Source organism: Pinus tabuliformis, chromosome 4_2 (genome assembly GCF_031772625.1).
Source record: "Pinus tabuliformis cultivar Carrire ecotype Pingquan chromosome 4_2, CPIR1, whole genome shotgun sequence".
NCBI classification, from domain to species: Eukaryota; Viridiplantae; Streptophyta; class Pinopsida; order Pinales; family Pinaceae; genus Pinus; species Pinus tabuliformis.
Window position 1 is genome coordinate 620,486,394 of NC_142304.1, and position 25,612 is coordinate 620,512,005.

Genomic DNA, 25,612 nt, shown 5'->3' on the forward strand with positions numbered 1-25,612 from the left:
CTCGAGTTTTTCTTTATCACCTGTCATATGCTTCGAACATCCACTGTCAATATACCATAGATTTTCCTGTCCCTCTGCATAAAATGCTATCCCACATCTTTCTATTTGAGGTTCCTTTATTCTCCATGTTTTGGTGCTTGAGGCTTGTTCCTTTTTCTACTGAAACCTGCTCCTGCATTCAGAGTCTTCATGACCAAAGTTATTGCAAATAGAACATTCAACTTCATTTTCAAGAACCGAAAAGTTGTTATAGGTCCTTTTTGTAATCCCTGTCATACTTCTTTGCTTTTGAGCTTCCCTAGTCATGATCGTTTTATATGCAACACATTGAGCTGCTTTGTGACCAAAGTTATGGCAAGAAAAACATTGTCCATTGAAGAAACTTCTGCGGTTATTGAATCTACCAGCCAACTGATTGTAGTTTCTATTTTCATCTATTCTTGAACCAAATTGAGAATATTTTACCTGTGGCTGGTTGTAGCTTTTTTTCACCCTTAAGATGGATTGCCCTTGATAGTTTCTGTTTGTAATTCGTTCCTTCTTTACCTGTTGATCTTCTTTGTTCTTTTGCTCATTTCTTCTTGCTGCATCAAGATAACTTTTTGAGGTGGATGCTTGAGAAGTTTCTCCATTATAGCCCAGACCTGTCTTGTTTAGAGGAGACCGCTGCACATTGATAATCTCATCCAAAGTTTCAGATCCTTTAACAAACTTGAGATTAATAGCTTTTGTTTTCTCAATCTCTTTTCTAAGACCAACAATTTCACCTTCTAATTTTTCAAGATGTTTTTCCTTTTCATCAATTTGAAATTGTAGAGTATCAATGATCATGTTCTTTTCTTCTATACATCTCTTGAGTCTAGTAATTTCATCATAAAGGTTATCCACATCTACAGCATCCATATAATCATCATCTTCAAATGCCATTAACAACTTATATTCATTACCTTGTTCATCTTCATCACTGTTTGATAGACCATCACTATCTTCATGAGTGTAGTAGCTTTTCTTATTTGCGTTCTGTTTCTTGTTCCATCTAGCAGGTTCCTTTCCTTTATCCTTATAAGGACATTTTGTAGCATAATGACCTACTCTTCCACAAGCAAAGCATTTAAAAGGTAACTTACCTCTGAACCTTCCAGAACCCCTTTGAAGATTTCTGACAAAATTTGATTCTTCTTCGTCTTCTTCTGGGACGTGGCTTGCTTCATAACAATCTCCTTTGCCTGATGCCTTGAAAGCAGCTTCTCTTCTGTCTGATGGACCTCCCTTTCTCATTTCATAAGCAGTTAGAATTCCATGTAGCTGAGACATAGTAAGAATTCGTAGATTTTCCTTTTCTTCTATTGCAGATACTTTAGATTCAAACTTGGGGGACAGTGATCTTAGAACCTTTTCAACCACAATAGCCTCTTTTATTTCTTCACCCAAATTTTTCATACAATTAACAACCTCATCTACCCGAAGAAAATAGTTAGCCACACTTTCATCATTATACATTTTGAGAGTCTCATACTGAATTCTGAGAGTTTGAAGTTTAGCACGCTTTACCTGTTCATCTCCTTCATAGCTCGTGACAATTTTGTCCCATATCTCTTTTGCGGATTTATAGTGCATTACCTTCATGAATTCTGATTGAGATATACATCCTAATAGAGTACTGACTGCTTTCACATTTGTTTCATACTTCTTTTTCTCGGCTGTATCTGTAGGAGTAGCTGAAGGAAAAGCATAGCCTGTCTCTACGATGTCCCAAACTTCTGTACCAAGAGATTGAAGATAGGCAGTAACTCTTACCTTCCAATAATTGAAGTTTGTCCCATCAAAAACCGGTGGCCTGATTGATGCTTCTCTCTCGTAGTTGCTCATGATGAACGATCTACCTTCAAGCGATCAAGCTTCTCTGAAGGACCTGCTCTGATTCCAATTGTTGGAAATAATACTGAGAGGGGGGGTGAATCAGTATTATCTAATTCTTTTAATCAATCTTCCTTATTTGTTCTTTGAATTATTTTTGCATGTCAGTACCATAAAATAATGAGCATGAACAAAGAAAAAACGGATAGCCACACCAAAGAACACAAGATGTAAGGTGGAAACCCAATGTGGGTGAAAACCACCTGTTGCAATATGTCTCTATCTTCTTTCAACTTAGAAACTTCTTTTACAATGGTTTTGTACTGGTGCAATCCTTTACCAGTACGCAGGCTGTAACCTGCAGAGAGCTACAACTCTCTCTCTCTCGTTTTCCAGTCTCTCCTGAAAGGGAGCTACAACCCCCTACTTCTTTTCATAAAGCATCAATTGAACATCAAGTACATGAAAGTTACAGTTCACTACAGTTATCAGATCAGCAATAACAGAACTAACCCAGAACACCTTATCAACAGAAAAATTCAATCAACAGAACTTTTTAAGACAGGTACGCAGTTTTCCCTTCTGTGGCCTGCGTCGCTACGCAGTTCACCTTCTGCTTTCCTGCGTCTACCCGCAAAGATCCTTCTGCCGCACTGCGTGCCCATGCACTGTTCCTTGAACTGCGCTGCGTACTGTTACTGCAGGGACGCACCCAAAGATACTATCGCGCCGCGTACTGTTACTATGTGGACGCACCTGAACCTCAGTCGCTCTGCGTCCCCATGCAGCTCTTCTTCTTCTGCTCTGCGTACTGACGCAGGTATCCTTCTTCTGCTCTGCGTACCGACGTAGGTATCCTTCTTCTGCTCTGCGTACCGACGCAGGTATCCTTCTTCTGCTCTGTGTCCTGGCGCAGATCTCCTGTTTCTGCACTGCGTCCTGGCGCAGATCTCCTATTTCTGCACTGCGTACCCACGCAACTCTTCTGTTAAACACCTGCGTCCTTCTGATTAGGGCTGAATAGGCAGTCCACTAGAGTGGCACAGTTGCTCAGATCTGATCATGCGCTCGAGAGATCACCCTTCACAGATTCGCCTTCAACTTCCATTTCATATAGATCAAGATTTTTAGACCATAACCCAATATTTCAGATCTAAAGATATTCAATTGCAAAAGATGCTTAGCCAAGTGATCTCCTTTGCTTTATATAGGCAAGCTCCTCCTAAAATCATGGAACAATACCACGAGCCGACACCATAATAACCCAATACCATCGGCTAAATACCAAGAGTAAAACATAAGAAACCCCACATGTGCTTTTCTCTGCCTTGAAATGTGTGCACTGGGGGGACGCACCTCCTGAACGGCTGGCCTGCATGTCTGGACGCGGTCCCTGCATGGTGTACCTGCGGGTACGCACCTTCTGAACTGATTTCCTGCGTCCTTCTTAATTTTCAACAAATTGAGAGCCTTGCCACGGGAGTTGCCATCAAGTACAACATTTGTAACATATAGCCATACCAGAAACATAATGCCAACAATACACATCCTTCTAACTAGAGTCTAGTCATTAATGCATGGTCATATCAATATCACAAACCATGGCCTCATGCATGACAAAAACCATTACTCCATTGTATGCATTGCCACATGAAACCATTAAAATTCATAAGCAATGTGTCATGTCCCTTCTCAAACACATTAGTAATAGGGTGATGCTATACAATTTTGCACATTTGTTACTAAAGAAGAGGGCCCCACACTTTCAACTTAGGGACTTAGGAGCCAAATCGACTTTATTTAGCTGCTAGTGGAATGTGGGGGCCACCCACATAGGAGTTCGAATTAGCCATTCGATATGCTTGGAGGGAAAATCGAATGGGTGGATGGAGGGTCCCACATGAGGCTAAGGGGGGCCCAAGGATTTATAAAGAGATATCAGCTCTCATTTTGTTGGCATTCTGAATATTTGACAAACAAACTCACTCTTGTACGCTCTGCTCCTTAGCAAGTCTATCGGTTGTTTACCCACGAGTCTTCCGCAGGGAAGATTCAACTTCTACTTCGGGGGACCATCCATGCCTGCCCTAGGGAGGTTGTTCCACAAAGATTGCAGGAGTTTCCACCAACGATTCATAGCTCAGCCAACCATGCAGAGGAAGGGATTGCGTGTTTTCTGGGTAGCCATAAATACGTAGAGGTTGATTTAGCCACCCAAGTGCTCGAAAATCCAAAGTCAAAATCAAAGAAATTCTGTTCTTTGTTTTTTTGGGTTTTTTCCAAGGAGTCTAAGGCTAAAAGGGTAGAATTTTCTGGGTAGTTTTGGGCACTTTCCAGTAGACCGAAAGTAAGCAGATGTAGCTGGAGAGCAGCGCCCAAAAGGCCGAAAATCCAAAGTCAAAATCAGAGAAATTTCCTTCTGGGTTTTTTTTGGTTTTTTCCAAGGAGTCTAAGGTGAAAAGGACAGAATTTTCTATGCAGCTTTTTGTCACTTTCTAGCAGACCAAAAGTCAGCAGATGTAGTTGGATAGCAGCTCCCAAAAGGCAGAAAATCCAAATTCAAAATTAGAGAAATTTCCTTCTGGGTTTTTGTGGGTTTTTCCCAAGGAATCTAAGGCTAAAATTGTGGAATTTTCTGGGCAGTTTTTTGGCACTTTCCAGCAGGCCAAAGGTCAGCAGATGTAGTTGGAGAGCAGCGCCCAAGAGGCCAAAAATCCAAAGTCAAAATCAGAGAAATTCCCTTCTGGGTTTTCCTGGGTTTTGTCCAAGGAGCTTAAATTTAAAAGGGAATAATTTTCTGGGTAGTTTTTGGGTACTTTCTAGTAGGCCGAAATCAACAGATCAATAGTTTACTAAGACAACGCAGAGCATAGTAGAGCAACAACTAAACAACCATGTTTCCAGCTATTCTACCACTTGGGTTTGGTCCAACTTGTCCTTGAGACAGGCCCAGGTGCACTACTCCATTTATATATTGTACTCATGCTCTCATATCATAATATATGGCTCAACAATTCCAGTATTATAGTGTTTCATTGGAAGTCGCTAAATGTTTTTAATTTTCCACTGTTGCACTGTTTGTTTAATTGGTTTATCACTTAAATTCATGTTTAGGAACATTACAAAATCCATAATCAACTACACATACAGATGAACACATGTAGTCGAGCATAAGCGATCAATTCTTGTAATCAACCTACAATACCGATACATGTAATCAAACATACAAGAATGCAACCTAACATACAAGGAAGTAATAAAGCGACAAATAGTAAACATGTAAGTGACATACAATAATATGTAACCAATCATATACTCATGACGATGCATTCTACAAAATCAACATCAAGTTCCTCATGACAACCTTACTATAACCATGATCAACATTATGCAATGCAAAAAACACATGGAATGCAAGTGTAAGAGACACACATGCAACTGACATGCATGCATGACCAACATATATCCCATCCCATCCCCGAGGTGAACCATGCTCTGATACCACTCTGTAACACCCTCCTCCCACATCCACCCAAGTAACCATGCCAACTAGGGTAAACATGAGACGCGAGGTTATTATGATCAAATACGACCTCTTATGTGACCTTAAGGAAGTGGAATCGATAGAAACATCACACACAGTCATCCAACATCAACTTCGGGGTCCTCAGGATACATGTCAGCCACTCAAACAACTTTTCCCTGGGTCCAACTGTTGTTCTGGATCTCTTAAGCCATAGTTTCTCTCAAGCTATGGGCAAGGGAGTGACCAGAGACCTAAAGTCGCTCTCATAGGCTTACCTACTAGCAAACAGAGATCAAAGTTGCAAGTTCTGTGCCATCGAGCCCAGGATTTAAGCCACTTTTTTTAGGCCCAGAGCCCAAGCCACTACTCAGAATGGAGTGATAGCTTAAAATCAATAAACATATAGGGACACAATGATGCAAAAGCGATAAGTTGAACAAGACTTTAATCAGACCCCTACTAGCCATTCCAGGCATTTCGTCAAACATATCAATGTTAACATGTAACCTACAGGTGCAAACAACAGAATTAAGTGTATGGATCTCATACTTATCTGAGAATCGCTATGAACCATTTTTCCCTCATGTCATTTGCTGCATTATCATCAATTAGACCATAGATACGTTATCCATTCATTTACAAGTAAAAACATGCTAAGAGGCACACATAGCTGTTGTCATAAAACATACATATAAACAACATAATAGGGACATAAATATCATACACATATCAGCCATAAATCCACATATACATCAATAAATTTATGCATGAAAGCAATGGAATGCATTTCTCATTAATGAATGCAATAAACAACTTGGAGATGGGACTACCATGCTCCACCCGACTATAGAATGACTGAACCAAATCTCTCTTTAGCCATTCACCCTTGTGCCATATTCCAAGCATGAGTGTGGGACTCAAACCAAAGGAACCAATCAGGGCATACCGAGGCTAAACCACCTCACCCTCATCAATAGAAACTAGGCTTTATTACAATCCATCCTGGATTACTAGGCCAACACAATTAACACATCATAATAATATTTACCGTGATCTCCACCCGATCACTAGGCCAAATAAGCATGGATGCCACCAAATTTTTCCACCTACACCGTGAGGAATTTTCCTATCTTCTAGTCTCTCATGCTTTACCACAATCCAAACCCAGATCACTAGGCCCTAAATCAAGAACCCAATCTCTTAGGATTTACCACAATCCACATAGGATCACTAATCCCTAAACCGAAACCCACTCTCCAGGCTTTACCGCGTATCCCAACATGATATTACTAAGCCCAACGGAGAGAAAACCACCTCTAGGCTTTACCGTATATCCTGCCATTCATTGGAAAGGATTCTTAGGCCATCTGAGGCAACAAAAATTTTGGCTTTACCGCAAGCCACAGTCTGGTTCAAGGGTTACTAGGCCATGTGTTATATCATTTTAGAGATCCACCTCACTCAGCTTCAAATTCATTCGGCAATACAATGCAACCAAAACATGAGAACCCCATCACACCATGGTTATTTGGAAATGGCAAGGCTAGGCTAAAAACATTGTTACACCTAGCAAAACCCATGCCATAATAGCAAAAGAACCACATGCAATACCATGCATGTCAAATCTAGCAAGGAAAACACACATGCAAAGTGATACCTCAAGAGAACCATGATGTAGTTGCTTGATCATGTTCTTCCTTGCTTTCTCCTCCTTCTTCTTACCTTCTTTTCCTTTCTTGATCCCATGCATAACCATAGCAAAAGCTTGAGCCAGGAGCTTACACTGACTAAGATCTTGCCAACTGATCCTCAAAATCATTTTTATGAATGAGGCCTCTATTTTCTTCATTTTCCATTATTTTCCTTCAATTTTCTCCTCACATGCAACGTGTGACCTTTCACCTTCCTTTTCTCCTACTTTCCATTATTTTTATAAATAAATGCCTCATGCCTTTCCAAATCCTTTGTTATTTCCTTTGCCAATTTCCTTAGCCATAAACAACCAAATGAGCACCCCCTAGAATGTCCTCCCCAACATTCAGCTTGGAATACATGTCCCATCATCCGTGGTCTTATATATTTTTACATGAGTTTTTTAACCAGGGTTTCTACATTCATAAAGGGTTGAATGTGAATGGAAGGGGGCATAGTCTTCTTATTAATATTTAAGGTGAGAAGTGTAAGACAATGGATGGAACCACACCAAGGAAAGATGTGAGACGATAATGATAATTTTTCATTTAAGAATAAATTATGGACCAAAAACCATTCAAGGTGTGTACTTATATGCCTTGGCTCAAGTCTACAATTTTTCAAAGTGAATTTTCATTTTAATGGCCTAATATCAATCAATTCTAAGGAGAAGACAATATCTTCCATTTTTCCCTGGAAGTATCTATTAGAATGGACTCCCCTTTCTTTTCCCAAGGATGTAGAGTAGTATTAAATTTATCACCCTCCACAATAAGAAAAAAGAAATTGGGCTTCATATTTGAATTGTTAAGGCTATTATGCAAAGACCAATAGTCATTATTCTCTTGATAAGATATAGATATACAAATATTTATTATAGTGTAAGACTTACCATTGGTGATAAGGAAAAAACTAGAAGAAATCAAATGCTACGTGATATGATATTGGATTAATTCAAACAATGAGGAGAGACAAAGGGTGAAAAGGCCCTCTGAGGCTCCTTTGAAACTGACTTCTTTTGATTCACTTATTTTCCAAATTATTTTAACCCTTTAGATTATTTCATGTCCCTCCAACATCATCTCCTAAAAAAGGATGATATAAGGTTTTTCTTCCTTCATCAAATCATGAAAATTTGATATTTTCCTTTCTCTTCCCAATCCCTCAAAACTCCAAGAGATCACCTTCATTACTTACTAAAAGATTTATGAGCTCCTCCCTATGGAGGAAATCAACACGCTTGGTTCCTTGGGGACATGGTACCTCTCCCATAGATGCTCTCTATAGTGGATTGGGTACCCAATACCTATCTTTATCCCTTTCTTTGTTCTCAATGCACTGTATTCTCCAAGGATTAGTCACTATTCTCCAAGGATTAGTCACTTCAACAGTCTTTGATGGTTCCATGATAGAGTAATCCCAAATGAGATGGATGTTTGTTGTCCCAACCATTGTCACCACCTTTCAAAATAGGGTAAGTGCATGTGGGCTATGATAAAGTTTTTTTGTTGTCTATAGTTCTAGGTTCAGCTATACAGGGAATGCCTATTGCATGTGTAACTTTTCACTAAGTGACCATCCTTTAAAAAAAATTCACATTTTCTAAAAATTTTGATATAACTTAAATTTATCCTTTAAAGCATGATATTATTTAAATATTTAGATATGGTGTAAATTATTAAACTTTGTAACACTTTAATGAATTTTTCTTTGTAATATATATATTTTTTGCTTAACTTTGAAGCACTTTATAAGTTCACATTATATGTATTTATCAAAATAATAGCAATATAATTTATTTTTCAAATTCAATATCTATTTTATTTTTTTTAAATATATAATAATTTTATATACTTTTACGAGCGCGTTATATATATATATCTATATATATATATATATATATATATATATCTATATATATATATATATATATATATGATGATGATGATGATGATGATGGTTGTTAACGTCCACTGAGACCAAATAATGATCTATCGGACCTAAAAAGACAAATTATTTATTTTGATTTAAGATTTTATTCCGATGCTCAAAAAGCTTGGAGAGAAGCCTCCCGAGTTCACTATAATTTTGGCATTGTAAAAGGCTAGAAAGGTCAGTATTGTAGCAAAGGTTGTGAAATTGAGATCTAATGTGGTTGTATACAGGGCACTCTAAGAGGAAGTGGTTTTCATCCTCGATGCTCTTATTCTCACAAATATGGTAGATCCTTTCCATCCATGGCGTTTTAGGAACTACCCAGCGGCCAGTCTCACTATGGAGCTCATGAGAATTCGTTCTAATCTTTGCTATATTAATTTTCTTTTTTGAGCTAGTTAGAATAGAGAGATACTTTTGATCTTCAAGGGTGGGGTTGATGACCTTCTTATAATAACTTAATTTTCTTTTAGACGCTAAATCTTTCTCACACCACAATTTTTCTTTGAACTTAGAAGTAACAATATCTTTAATGTTATTTATGTTTTGCAAAGCATCATTCTCATTGATCTACCAATAGTTTAACCAGGCCCTTGTGTCCTTATGCCATCCTCGGTTAAGCCTTAGGTGGTTTTGGCTGGAGTTTAAAGCTAGCTTAGGAAGTCTATGATTGTCTATGTTATTGAGCTTGTGCTTGTACATCAGAAACCTGAGCATAGCTAGGCTCTCAATAGAAGAAAGACCCGCTTCTATAAGGAGAATAGGATAGGGTGTATTACTTTTAATTTTCAGGTTATAAGTTATAAAACGCTTCTGGATTTGCTCAATCTTTCTCCATGATTCTCTGGAGATGCTGCAGCCCCAAACTTCACAGCCATATAAGATAACAGGAGTGACTAAAGTTTCAAAGAGGAACTTCTTTTTATCCCACATTACGAGGTTTGCTATTTTACAGTTATTTTCAAGACCAAAATAAGCTTTCCATCCCCCATTGATCCTTTTCTCAATGCTATGGTTCCAGTTGAGCTTGTGATGGATATCAATTCTTAGGTACTTGTAAGAATACACTTCTTCCAATTTATTATTGTCATACGTAAAATTAGCGCAAGTGTCCTTTTTAGATTTGATAATCATAACTTTTGTTTTGTCTGTGTTAACAGTCATACCCATGGTAGAGCAGAAATCCTTAAGAAGCTTGAGTTGCTTATCAAGATCAGAAGGGCACCTTGCAAGAAGAACAATATCGTCAGCATGGAGAAGAAGGATAATGACTATCCCAGCTAAGATTGTGCCACCACATCCTGCTTCTTCTAAATAACCTTCGAGCTTATCGATGTAAATGCCAAATAGAGTAGGGGAGAGGGGGCAACCTTGTTTAACTCCGGTGTTACACTTAATATCTTTTGACCACCCCTCATTGTTCTTTAGCTTGGCAATTACATTCTCGTATAGCCTTATAGCCGCAGCTCTTAACTCAAGAGGAACCTTTAGCTCTTCTAACCTATTCCAAAGGTTGTATCTAGGAACCGTATCGAAAGCCTTTCTAAAGTCTACAAAGCAGCAGAATAAATTGGATTTATCATTACGACATTCCTCCGCAATGATCCTTAGCGTAACAAGGTGGTCTGTTGTTGAGTGATGCCTTCTGAAACCTGCTTGGCCTTTAGCCGGCTTATCTTCACTTTCAAGCCATATGCTTAACTTTTTTTCCAGAATACTACCATATAATTTGGCTAAGAGAGGGCTGATCATAATTGTTCGATAATTAGAGGGGTTATTTGTATCTCCACTTTTAAAAATAGGGATAATGAGGCTCTCAGTCCAAGGTTTAGGGAACCCTTGCTTAACAGCTTGATTGAAAAGCTTGTGGATGTGGGGGATGAGGACAGGGCCTCCAATTTTTAAGATTTCTGCCTGGTAACCTTCAATGTCCTTAGCTTTCCCATTCGCGAGGCGATTAACCCCAAACTTAATGTCTTCTAAAGAGAAGACTTCTTTCGTTGTGAGCAGGGTTTCCAAATTATCTGTGGCATTAGGAGATTCATAAAGCTTTTTAAGATAAGAATTCCAATCGTGAAGAGCAATTTTATTATTATCCTTAGTCTTCCTAGTCAGAATCTGCCTCCAAAATTTTTTAGGAGCTACCTTAGAGAGGTGTAAGAGATTCTCCTGTCTTTGACGGATGTACTGTCTCTTTTTCCTTTTAATTAGGGCTTTGTATATTCTTATCTTGTCCATTTTAAGAGAATCATCAACAGCTTCCTTAATTGCTCTCCTCGCATTCTTACAATCTTTGTCATACCAAGGATTGGTTTTGCTATTTCTTTTATTATTTGAGACTTCAATTGAGAACTTTTTAATAGAATATGAGAGGGTTGTAGTAAAATTATGATATAGGTCTTCTATGTTATCTATACTAGATAAAGGAGGCAAGTTAGTTTTTAATTCATTTAGAAAGAGGTCCTTTTTATTTTTATCAAATATTAAGTTCTTTTGGTTGTAAGTATTATTTTCTATGGGAACTCTATGCATGACAAAATTGAGGGTTATAAGTAAAGGCCTATGATCGGAGTCAGGCTCGTGGTTGTTCAAGATGTCAAAGTTTATCATTTCGTTGTATAAAGGAAGATCGGAAATAACGTAGTCTACTACGCTGCTACCAAGTCCATGGATGCAGGTCATCTTGCTGGAATTGGGCCACTTTTTTAGACCGTTGCAAATTATGAGATCCTGAGCACTACAGAGCTTGACAAGCTCTGACCCAAACAAATTTTCCCCGAGGTCTTCAGAGCTCCTTTTATACCTACTAGCCAGGGTAGGGTCTTCGTCTAACCAAAGAGGATTAGGGTTGGAACGATTGCTTAAAACAATAGCTTGGTTACTTGAAGTTCGGGCATTGAAGTCACCTATTAAAAGGATATTACCATCATTCCTTAGGTTAGAAATATCGTTCTCTAAACTATTGTAAGGGTTAGTTTTATCTAGATTCTTCTTCTTATAGAAGTTAGAATTAATGGGGGGGAAATAACATATTGCTATGTAGGACTTTTTATTATTAATGTCTCTGATCTCTATCCAACTAAATTGGTTGTAAGGGTCGTTTTTATAAAGCCTAACATAGGGGGAGATGTTTTTCTTAATGTAACAAGCTATTCCCCCAATGCCTCTACGGGAGGATCGCTTGTTCCATGTAGACCATAGCGTAAAGCCATCTATGTTAGGGACCTTAGATTCTTCGTGCTCCCAAGTTTCAACAAGCAGAATAATGTCAACATCATTTGAGATCCAACTTAGCTTGGGGCCTTTGTTCCATGGGAAGCCCCGACAGTTCCAAGAAAGGATCCGGAGCATGTTTAATTGCTATTGATTACTATCTTTTTGGTTTTTGTCTCGAATAAAGGCTTTTCTATTTCTAATTATTGCCCATTTTCCTTCCTTTCTAGCTTCTTTTACCTTTTGAACCTCCTTTCTTAATTCTGCTTGATCTTCTGGGATGAGATCTTCATTTATGAATATTCCCGTTCCTTTTAGACTTGAGGTTTTACTAAGTATGTTGTGCTTATGATCAGTAGAGCTCACCTTTATGCGGATTAATCTTCCTTTATTCTCGGTTAATTTCCCCAACCTTGTTGCTTCTGTGAGACACGCTGTTTCAATTTGTAATCTATTATGTAATTCTGTCTGGACTAAGGCTAAAGTATCCTCATCTTCTTCCTCTTTTAAACCGAAGATTATAAGGTTTAAGGTCCTTTTGTTACGTTCGTGGTCTAATTCTATTAGTTTTTTCATTTCGTCTTTAATTGGTTTAATATCTAACTTATCTACCACACTATTTACGGTGAGGCGGCTATTAACTTTTTCTTGTAATTCTTTAATCATGTCTTTCATTTTAAGACCCTCTAAGGTATCAACGTCTCCTTGCTGGGATGGTTGGTTAGTATCTTGGTTTTGTTTTTCTATAACATGCAATCTAGTCTCTATTGTCTCCATTTTATTCTCCAGTAGTTCTATTTTATTTTCTATTTGTTTCTGGATAGTGTTTTCAAGAGATGCAAATTTGTTTTCCAGCACGGTTTCTAACTCTTTTTGTAGCTTGGCTTCTCTTTCTTCTCTGCGTTTCTCTAAAGACTCTATATACTCATAGAGGCCTTGTAGAGTAACTGTGCTAGGTCTGCCCTTGGTAATCTTTGGTAACTGTGGTGAAGTATTCATACTTGACATTATATGAGCAAATACGTATTAAAAAGAAAAAGATAAGGAATGTGTGCACCTGATATCCGAACCTGATGTGAGAGCCAAGATCTCCAAGCTTTGGATTGCGAGCTTTAAAACCAAGAGACTGCTTTATATATCCCCGAGACGAGACTGATTATATATCTTCCGAGACGGCTGCGGACCGGAGCAGCGATATATACAGCGAGAGTTTATATATGCCAAGATTGTTTTTATCCAACCGAACTGTTTATACAGCGAACCGGAGCTATTATATATGCCAAGACTGAGCCTGTATATATGCCGGAGCTATTATATATGCCGAGACTGAGCCTGTATATATGCCGAGACCTGAGCCTGTATATATGTATCACGCGAGAACCCTTTTATATATGCCAAGACTGTTTATATGTATCACGCGAGACCTAAGCCTGTATTATACAGCGAACCGGAGCTATTATAAATGCCAAGGCTGCAGCGAGAGTTTATATAAATATATACAGCGAGAGTTTATATCACGGGAGACCTGAGCCTGTATTATACAGCGAACCGCAGCTATTATATATGCCAAGACTGCAGCGAGAGTTTATATATATATACAGCGAACCGGAGCTATTATATATGCCAAGACTGCAGCGAGAGTTTATATCACGCGAGACCTGAGCCTGCATATATATGCCAAGACTGCCAAGAGTTTATATGTGCGAGACTGCCGAGACCTGAGCCTGTATGATATATGCCAAGAGTTTATATCACGCGAGACCGGAGCTATTATATATATACCAAGAGTTTATATCTCGCGAGAGTTTATATGTGCGAGACTGCGTTTAAATATATGCGAGTTCAATCACTGATCCGGTTCAATAGATCTGGTTCCGAATGCGTTTAAAAACTTAGATTACAGTAGATATATATATACCGAATCCGGTTGTGCGAGGATTATATATATGCGAGACCGAATCACCGATTATATATATATATATATATATATATATATTTAATTAATTTTTAATAGAAATAATAAAAAGAAAATTCAACATATTCAACTTTACAATTTAATGATTTTTTATTAAATTGCCATGCTTTTTTAAAACTATAGATTATTTGATATATAATAAAAATATAAAATAAAATTATTTCTATAAATTAAAATTAACAAATATTTTTATTATTTATTTCAAGGAATTAATAATTAAATTAGTTTCCAGTAACTATCATAAATTCTAAATCTCATTTTGTTATAAATATAAATTAATAATAAAATTATTTTTCATGAAACTAAACCCAAAAATTAAATAAACATGTGTTATATATTCCAATTTACTACTTACTTTTTATGTAAAAAGTAATTGATAACTTTGTTAGATTAATTTAAATATTTATAAAATTTAAAACTTCCAAAACCATATATATCTAAAATATGCTACATATTAATCATAAACATCAGTTTAGAATAACCTTATATTAATATCATATTTATATCTTTTAAAATTTTATTATTATTATTATTATTATTATTATTATTTAAAAAATTTACGTTAAAATTTATAAATACATAAATTTTGAATCTTTCTATTCTAGGTTATCCAATACAACTTCCTCTCCAACTAACCCAAATACACACTTTAGCGAACAACAAAAATAAAATATTATATATGTCGTTATGCATTCATTCATTATATATGTAATTAGACTCCTACCTACAGGCTACGAGCCCTTTAACCAGCCAAGCAATCTAACCTGCCAAGCTGAGCCAAGCCATCGAACCAATCTAAATAGCCAAGCCAAGGGATGCTCACGCTGGCATCTTCCGTTGGACGAATGGCATCTTCTGGACGAAGGCATCTTCTCTCAGCCCCTTCTACCGGCCAGTGAGTGGCAGTTCGCTAGGCGGAAACCTATTAGAGCATCAAGCTATTACTTAAGCTCAGTTCTAGTCACAGATCTTTGCAGAGTCACTGAAAAAACATAAAAATTAAATAAATAAAACATTGTCCAAATGAATTAATTATTTTTAAAATGAATTTAAATGGTTTATGCCAATAAATTAATTTAAATAAATATTATAACTCAAAAATATGTTATTATTTATTTTATATTTAATTTATTATCTAATTATTAATTAAAAAATAGCTAAAAATTGTTAATTTAAAGTAATATAATATAATATAATATATGAATGATTATATTTATTGTTTTCTACATTTTTATTAGTAAAAGTACACAGTACAAATTAGTATTAAAAAATTGTGTAAAAATAAATGATTAAGTATAAATATTTAGATTTGATAGGTGTATTCTTTATTAAATGTTATGGCACTTGGTTGCATACAAGATTTTTTTGATTTTTTGTTTTTTAAATATCTTTGACAATTTAGTTTTAAACACTATGAAATTAATGATTTTATGTAAATAAACCAATTACAAAATAGGAATTCAAATTTAAAAATCTATTTTTGATTTTCAAAATATTTAGTTTAATATTTATTTCTTTCAAATCTTTAATAAACTGTAGAAAATCTATTTAAAATTTTCAGAACTATTTGAAACTCAAACTTTTTTAAAACAGGAATAAAAAAATTCTCATTAATTATAATTATAAATAACTAAATTCTGAAAATTAAATATAAAAATTAAATTGCAATATTTTTCTTAAACAATTTTAACTAAGATATATTATTTTATTATTTGATATATATTAAAAATATAAAATAAAAATTTAAATATTTTTATTATTTATTTAGAGGAATTAATAATGAAATTAGTTTCCAATAGCTATCATAAATTCTGAATCCCTCTGTGCTATAAATATAAATTAGTTTAGCAACCATTTCAATTAAACTAAAACCAAGGACTAAATAAAAAAGCATTCCCATTAATTATTATAATTAAAACTAATTATATATATATATATTCTAAACCCGTGATGCTTGAGCAATACCTTTTGTATTGACCAATGAAGATTGTATTGCGTATGTCATCGCATAAGGTAATTGTGCCCTCCATCAGAATAGGGTCACATCGATTTTACAACGGAGAATTTGTTACAGGCGAGTATGGTTGTAATTAGAAAGTATCGCTGTCGAAGCTGACCTGCAGCAAATACATTAAAAACGGAGAGATATCATGATACAAACGTGTATAAGATGGCGATATTCTATAGTCCATCAACCCATTAACATCACATGTGTTTTTCACTCTTTTATCATGACCTCAGAATTTGAGGGCAAAGAAAGTAAAACGATACACACATTCACTACATGTGAAAATGGTGGTTGGAAAAGACGGGCTCACAAATAAACTGAATTCTTCATTATTTAAAGACAATCATGGAACTTATTTTTAATATGGCTTTATCAAATAACTAAAACAAAACAAAGCAGAGGTGTAAAATCCTTGAGGACATTTCTATCTAGGACACCTCACTGTACCTATTTCGGCTCCCGGCTGAAATGAAGGGGTTAAATAAAACACGAGATAAATTTCTCACCGCCCCCTGACGCGGAAATTGTCATCCGATAAAGCCTTTCCTCAACGATTGTTTGAAAAATTGACACCTCTGCCATCGAGATGACACTTAAAGCATGGCAGATGGCAGATCCGACCGATGCCCGCCTGATGCAATGTATTCTAGAGCTCGCCAGACTTTTTTTTTTTAACTTTCGCTAAACCCGACCGATGCCCGCCGCATGCAATGTATTCTGGAACTCGCCGGACTTTTTATTTAACTTTAGGCAAATCCCGCAGACTTTTCGTACAGATACAAGGCATGGCCCTGCTGTGACTAGAAAAAGTTGAGAAGCGCTCTATGCCTATTTATTTCCAATTAAATTTTTGCTATCGTATCCGCTCCGCTATAAGGCAATCGTAGCAGGCAGGAAGGAAACGCAATCCTTCGCTGCAGCCGAATCATCATCCTCCTCCTCTTGTCTCTGCATCACAGTTGTGGTCCGTGTTCGAATCTCCGGGCCACCTCTCAATCATGTCTCAGACGCTCAGAAAACGCAACTATGAGCCCGAGGCTCTGGTGGACTCCGACGGCGTACGGGAGCAGAAACGCTTCCAGGGCGAAGAAACAAGCCGGTTTCTTGATCTACTGCAACTAGAGCAAACATTAGCAGAGGAAGCAGAGGAATCCGCTACCAGTGAAGAGCTCCTAAGCGAACTCATGAGAAGCCTGGAGGAAGAGATTGCTGCCACGTGTTCCACCGCTTATCTCGCCTCCAACTCTGCGGATACTTCGGCGGCCTCTGAGATTTGTAGAGATCATGAAGTCCAAACCCTAGATTCTGACACCGGGGTGGATCTTTCATATCTCGTGGATGCTTCAGATTACGAGCTCGGCATTCAGCCGAGCACCACTTTGGACTTGAAGGACGAAATCTCTCTACATCCGAAGGAAACACATGAGGTTTTGCCGGAGAACCCGAATCTTAAATACGTTAGTGAAAATTGGGACTTCGAGGACGGCTTTGAAAGTTATCAGCAGTTTGCACTCTACGAAGATGCCTGGAAGCAAGATTATTTAAACACAGATTGTATAAGCCCGGGGATGGGCATGTTATTTGACGGAGATTTTCCTGAGGTACGGAAACTGTAAACTGCGCGTGACATGTAACCCAGAGCTGTCATGGTTTTAACATCGAAACACTTTCTCTCTGAATTTATTGGTAAAATGTGAAACTGCTCTTCTAAATGAGATGTTTTGCTGTAATTTGCCTCTGTGTCGCGGCTGTTAGACATGGTAGACATATATAATATATTATTGCATTGGGTTGTAAGCAGATAGTGTTTTCACAAACGATTTTAACCAGTATATACAAACAAACGGATCGATTATCATTTGCATTTTTTTCGTTTTATTTAATTAACCCGCATTATTTGTATTTCTTTTTTATTGATTTTATTAACCTTTAAGTATGGATCGGATGGAGCTAACCTGAGTCCAGAGATAAAGAGAGATAAGATTAGAGATGAAGAGCTAGAGAGATTAAATTCCACGAGTCTTAAGATGGGATCGATGTAAAGTAAGATTAGAGATAAAGAATTAGAGAGAGAAATACATTTTTTTATATGAAAATTTATTTAGAGTGTAAAATACAATGTTAGTTTTCATTGTTTAAATTGTATTTTTAAATGTTAAATAGCTTTTCATGGATTTTATGGGCATCTTGTTTACCAAGGCATCTCAGAAGTACTTCATTGTAGATGTTCGAAACAGGATGCCATTAGTATGGTAGACCATCCCAACCCTTCCCTTTGGGGGCCGCTAATAAATCAAACATAAAACTTAATGTTTTCACGATATACACATAATTTTTTTTAAATGATATATGATATATATAAATGATATATAATATATACCTCACTGACATTAAAATATATTACCTACATCCAAATTAAAATGGTTTTTAATTATTATTAATGTCTTTTTAAATATATGTCAATATTAATCCTTATTAAAATATTTTATTGATAAGTGATATTGAACATTTTTTATATACAACATTAAAATATTTTATTTTAACAATTTTTATATATAGATATATATGAAGTTGATATCACATAAATAAGTTAATATAGATTTTCAATTAGTTTATTTAAATATTTTATTGATATATTTTTGAAAAATATAAAAATTAATATTTAGTGATATAATTTTTTTACTTCTAATTACTTTACAGCATATTCATTTTATTAAACTACATTTTGCAGCACATTCATTTTACAACAGGGGATATTACTTAAAAGAAACAAAGAGATGAACAAACTTACATATCCCCTATACTAAGTTTAGAGGATATTATTTAAAAGGAACAAAAAAAAATGAACAAACTTATATATCCCCTCTACTAAGTTGTAAAATAAACTTCTAGACTCAATAAACCTTGTGTAAAGTTTTAAATGTCAATAACAAAAATATAATAACCCGTGCGAAGATAAGTATGTGGTGGAAATCTGGAATACTATTGTTGCAATCAATTGGAAGCATATCGGTTTTTGACCACTGAATTTGACAAGGAAGTTTATACGAAGAAAGGCATATAGAGTCTGAAAGCCAGGTTGAACCGTTGCTATCCAAACTTTATAGAAAAATGGATGAATTCACCATCAATCCATAAATATACTGGCTCTCACCGAGAACCATATATTCTTTTTAACAAGAATCCGAGAGGCGCTTGAATCTGTCCCCAGGATTAATTGACCTTTGCAGCTTTCAAAGCACTCGGCAGCCATTGCAACTTATCCTTATTATATGATCAGCCAAACAACAATAACAATTATGTGATATGTTCAATTTCTGAGCTCCCGGGTGGTTAATCACAAATAACCTATAAGATATAGAATTCCAAACTGCAAATATACGCGAAGCGTTATAACAAATATGTGATATTTTCAATTTCTGAGCTCCCTGGATGATTAATCACAAATAATCTATAAGATATAGAATTCCAAACTGCAAATATATCCGAAGCGTATGCAGTAGTGTTGGGTTTGTGAATTCGCTGGTGATGGTATGCTTACAAACGAAGAAACCAAGGTGTATGAATTCATCAACGCAGGCCCTGAATTCGCCATCACCACTCAGTGGAAAAGCTGTGGATATGGATCATTTTCTTCCGGTTAACCTAAACTCTTTAACTCAAATCTTTAAACACCAAAATATCGACCTGCTCCTCTCGGGATCAATCATCACAAAAAAAAAAAAATCTTGACTCGCATAGCCGCTCCTATTTTCTTTTCTCATTCATTTGGCAGCCAGCGAAATCTTCAAGTTGTCAGGCATACGTTGCAAAATGTGACCGGCATACGTTTCAAACGCTCCTATTTTCTTTTCTCATTCATTTGGCAGCCAGCGAAATCTTGTGTCAGGCATACGTTTCAAAATTTAATACACGTTTCAATGTAGGTAATATATATAACCATACAGCAGGTTCAATTAAGTTAAATAGTAATTTGGTATTTTAAATAGTATTTGAAAAACACTGAATATAGATAGGTAAGGAAGTGATTATTGAGAATTTTATATATTAAGATGACAAAAATATATATTTTTTAGTTTTCAACTTTAGAATTGGAATTTATAATTGGCAAAAAGATTACTGCCTATTTAAAATAGAGGGATGCCATAGTTATCAAATTCCGTTGTATTGACCCATGAAAAGGTAAGGTAGGAAATGCTACCATTTGGTTGGCCCTAAAGTTTCTTTTCATTCTGTTCAGGATAACTCTCACCAGTTACCGATTATCCTAGATTCATAAAAGAGAAAAAGAAAAGAAAACGCAGGTTACATCCATGAAGTGGCTTCAACTCGCCCAAAAGGGAAACTAACATTGTTGGCCACCTAAACTCATTGTAATCCATCCAAAATATGAAAGTCTTACATGTGTCATGTTGTAACATGATTAGTTTTGATAATTTAAATTTGCTGATATAATAGGTTTTAGTAGTTTAGAAATAATAAATGGGTTTGCAAGAGTAAATGCACCCTCAAAATGTAAATTTAAGTTTCATTAGCTAGTTGATTTAGTTAATCATGCATTTAAACATGATTAAAATGATGTAATAATGTAAATTCAAACATGGTTTACAGACTTTTGAGAACGGATTTTCAAAAAATGAAAGAGGTTTTTGTTGATAGCATCCTCATGTACGAAAACCTCTCTCATTTTTGTAACAACTATTATGGATTGGGAGATGCAAATGCATCTTTGAAGGAATGTTTTCCAGAAATTTCCTGTTTTAGTCACCTTTTTGCAGAGGATAGTGTGACTAAACAAAGATGAATATTTGGAAACTGGAAGATGTTTTGGTTCATAAGATTCCAAAATACAAAAGCCTATCTCACTTTTCACACAGGTGTTAGGGGTTGGTATATACACTCTCATCATGTTTAGCCTATTTTTCCGACTCTGCAATGTCCTGTTTAAGCCACATTTTTGCAAAAACTATTGTGTATAATCAAAGATGATTCTTGTGAAACTTAAGGAAGTTTGTGTTCCTAAGATGCTCAAGTACAATAACCTACTTCATATTTTACTCAGCTATTACATAATCAGAGATACAAGTACATCTTCATAGCCTATTTTTTGGAATGTTTAAATTCCTTTTTTGACATCTTTTTGCAGAAAGTATTGTGAACAGCTAGAGATGAATTTTGAGAAACAAAGAGAGGTTTATCTCAGGAAAATATTCATCTACAATAACCTCACTCAATTTTACAGAACCATCTCGGATTGAGATATACAAAGGCATGATTGAACCTTATTTTGCAGGATTTCGGGAGGAAAATGCTTAAAGGCAGTTAGGCCACCTCATCAACTAAGAGTTGAAATTCAATTCGAATTTCTTTTTTTTTGTAAATAGCAATGCATAATTATAGTGCCAAGTAGATACATTAGTTTTTAATGTCCTATATTTCAGTTCTATTTGTGTAAAATAGTTTAAGATATTTGTAAACAAATCTTGATATTTTTTCAAGATATTTTAGTTTAGAATTTGTATAAATACTTCATCAGTTGAAGTAATTGGTGTTGGATTTTAATGCCAATATTATTCACTCTGTAATAAAGCTTCTATTGTAGTTTCTCTAATGAAAGCCTTACGACTCTAGTTTTGACAGAATTTCGTGCTTCGAGTATGTTTTTCGAGTTTTTCATATCTTATTTCGACACATGATAAAAGTGTTTATAGGAATGTTTGCAAAATCATTATATTTAGAAAGAGTTTTATTTATTGGACTCTTTTTTCATCATAACTCCTCTTTAATTGGTTTTGTTGTGTGCTTTCTGATAGCCATTAAGAGAGATTACCTTATTGGACTATCTGTCTGAAATATCTCCTCTTAAAATTGGTTTTAGTTTGGCCTTCTTGAATACTCTAAATATGTTTTGTTGCGCTGTAGAAATAGTCTACGCGCATCCAAATTTCCCTAGTCGTTAAGTAGTCTGTCTCACTCCTCAATTATTAGGAATCTCCTTATATTCTTCTATCATAATCCTTGAAAAGATAAGTCATTCTGTCAGGCTGGAAGCTGACACTTTCAGAAGGGACCCTGTGAGAGAGGCCTTTAATCATGATTAGGGATTGTCATTGATCGCCAACCACCCGCAATTAAAACCATAAATCTGGCCATTGTGCTTCAAAGGTTGTTTTTTAGTGATAGGTGAACATCATTAAACAAAGCCTCGTAACAACTGAGGGAGCCCCCTCTGATTCAAGGACCAGCTTGAACTTAAAGGCTGGTTGAGTTGGTTTCCTGGTGTAGTTTTTGCAGCCAAGGATTGCCTACGTGAAACAGGTACAACATGTTATACAAGACCTTATAGGCCTGAATGTCTAATAAGTAATTTTTGTCTACTAAGATACAATATTGAGCACTAGCCAACATATATAACAGGAAAAGAAACCAAAAAAACATCCAAAACTAAACTGAAATAACATCTAGTCCTTGGAGGACTCCACAGGAGATGGGTCATGTGCATTAGACCCTAGAATTTTTTGTTGTGGGAGACACGAAATGTGTTTCTCTATACGTCCTAGGCACATATTTTGTTGTTGAATCTTGAATTGAATCAACTGGAATTCCTTCTAAATTACTTGAAGCCAGGATCAAGTTTACCAACATCAACTGGTAAGGTCATGATAGCTTTGGTAACCAAACTTTTCATTAACTAATATAAATGAAATGTTTGTTTATAATGGGTGTTTTTTCCACGAGTATGTTGAGGATCGGGAACTAGAACCCACCAATCTTCAACCTACACTTCAACTCCTGCTCTCTAGTTGAGCTCTACTTCCCAAGTTGATATCGTTTTTTTAACTTTGGCTAGAGTTCCAACATTGTGAGACTAAGCCGCCTCCTGGAGGATTTAGGCATCTATTCTATGACCACTCATCTTCGGGGATCAGAGAGAGGAGGAGCCTCTGCTACTCGTTTCCCAAGATTACGACCATTGCCCCGATTGCCATTGCTCGACGACATAGCACCATGAGCCATTATGAAACCCTTTGTGTCCCTAAAACCATTGTTTGTCCAACTAATGTTGTCAACCTCAAACCAATTCCCAATGGTTATCCCGTGGTCACAACATAAACACAAATTATAAGAACCTGCTATAGGTACATTAAGAAGGAGCAAGATACAAATTATGCTAGGCTTTAGCCTAAGGATAAGAGTTAAATTTGAAACAGGAGGTTTGCACCACCATTCATATCCCCCGCACAACACCTCATGCTTAGGAGGCCAAGATGCCCCAAATTTCTGAAATTGTTCTAACCCTTTACATGAATTACAATAAGGATCCACTCCCTGAGCCAAAACTCCATACGAACCACAACATTATCATTAAAATTCATAAACAGAGATTTTAAATACATATCCATGTTCAAGACAAGAAGAAAATTAAAAAGCTTTCCTTTGTTAAGTATACAGATTTTGAGCCTACCACGTCTACGTCAGAGATGGACAAACATTCCCATGCGGGACAGAAAAAGCCATAGATAATAGACACTAGAATAGAAACAACACACCCCACATCATATGCAATCGTCAAAATTACAGATAATATTCTTCTTTCAGGACACCAAATTCCATTCCAACCCACATGCAGGATACAGACAAAGCTATAGCGTACATGCCATGGACAGGGAGGCGTTGAAAGGAGGAATACATACCCGATGTCAAGCTCCATCAACCCGGTGAGTGAGGATGCGGCCTGAGGCTGGTTCCACCACCTTGTTCGCGTTGGCCCGATCGAGAGAACCCAATACAATATCCAAATGCTTGCACACAAAATGTTACCCTGCCTTTCCCTCTAGAGGTTATACGCTTTGCATCCCGCACCACAAGCATTAAACTCTTGCATTCCCACTACCTTACCATCCCACCATCCACACATGCAAGGAGGGCTTTGTTGCGGCCCAATGACCCTTGTCACCTCAACCATTAGACAAATCCCAAGAAAGATATTCCGCAGACTCGCACCAATAATTTCTATACTAAAAAAGTTATAGAAAACAATAAACTCCATATTAAAGAAATTGTAGTTATAAAAAATATTAAATATTATATTAAAGTACCATAGAAAATAATAAGTTTATAATTATTAAAAACAATAAAATTTATATTAATATATGACATAGATAATATTTATTTAAAAAATAATTACGTATTATAATTTTTTAATTTAAATGAATAAATAAATTAATAATAATAAATTCAATATTTTAGCATTCTCACTTTTACATTATTATTATATTGTTATTACTCCCTGCATCTTCAGTGCTGTAGGGAGTACTGTAATCAGTTTTCAGCTGCTTCATTAGTCTGGCACAGGAACCAACACAGGAACTAAGTTACTTAATTCACATAAACCTAATGTTTTTAATTTATATTTTATAAAGTATTTTTAAACACCTTTTCATCAACCTATAGGTTTCTTCTCACCGTTATTTTGACCAATCTGACAAATCTGTGATTTAAACATCTTATTTGGCCTCATATCGAGGCAAAATGTACTTAAAAGTTAGGATAAATGTCAATTGATCTTGATAGTTTCAATCTCAATTATTTAATGCTAACATTAGTTTTGAAGACATTTCATGTTTGGAAAAATTAAGAGGTTACAAGATTGTAGACATCACACATATTGAAAGCAACTTTGCAGGGTAGTAACATGAATTTTGCATGGCAGTAGCCACTTGTCTTCAGTTCTTCTTCAATTCTAAATATTATATGGCAGCCAACGACTCTATCGTAGCCGACCTTTTTGCATATTTCTCAAAGACTATATGGTAGTAAGCCTTCCAAAGACTCTATCGCAACCAACCTTTTTGTAAATTTCTCAAAGACTGTATGGCAGCTGGCCTTCCAAAGACTCTATCGCAACCAACCTTTTCGCAGATTTCTCAAAGAGGAATTTACTTATGTTGCAAATTTCTCAAACAAGAATTTGCTCTAATTCTTTGATTCTCATGCTTTGATTCTCATTGTAGGATGGCAGGATATTGAAGCCACACTGCAAATATTTTCTCTAATGCTTTGCAAATATTTTCTCTAATGTTTTGATTCTGCAAATATTTTTTAACTCTAATGCTTTGATTTTGCAAATGTTTTCTAATAAGAGCAAGACATACATCAATATTTTTCTAATGCTTTGATTCTGCAAATATTTTCTAGTAAGAGCAAGACAAACATTATGATTCATGCAGAGTAATACATGTCTTCCCCCAACATTTTCCAGCTTCTGTTTATTTTCCTTTTTCATTTTGCTGCAGGAGGCATTAGCTTGGCTTCTTCAGAAGTCTAATGAAAGCTGCTTCTTCTGAAGTCTGAATAAAGCTACAAAGTAGTCTCAAACATATCATTCACAGGTGCACATACTCTC

General features: G+C 35.9%; 1 protein-coding gene across 1 annotated transcript; it reads left to right on the top strand.

Moving 5' to 3' along the window:
* The first annotated feature begins 16,981 nt into the window (after positions 1–16,981).
* Positions 16,982–18,023, top strand: LOC149170848 (uncharacterized). Its single transcript, XM_089427375.1, has one exon. The coding sequence runs from the start codon at positions 17,205–17,207 to the stop codon at positions 17,820–17,822; it is 618 nt and encodes a 205-aa protein (XP_089283501.1). The 5' UTR covers positions 16,982–17,204; the 3' UTR covers positions 17,823–18,023.
* Positions 18,024–25,612: the final 7,589 nt, after the last annotated feature.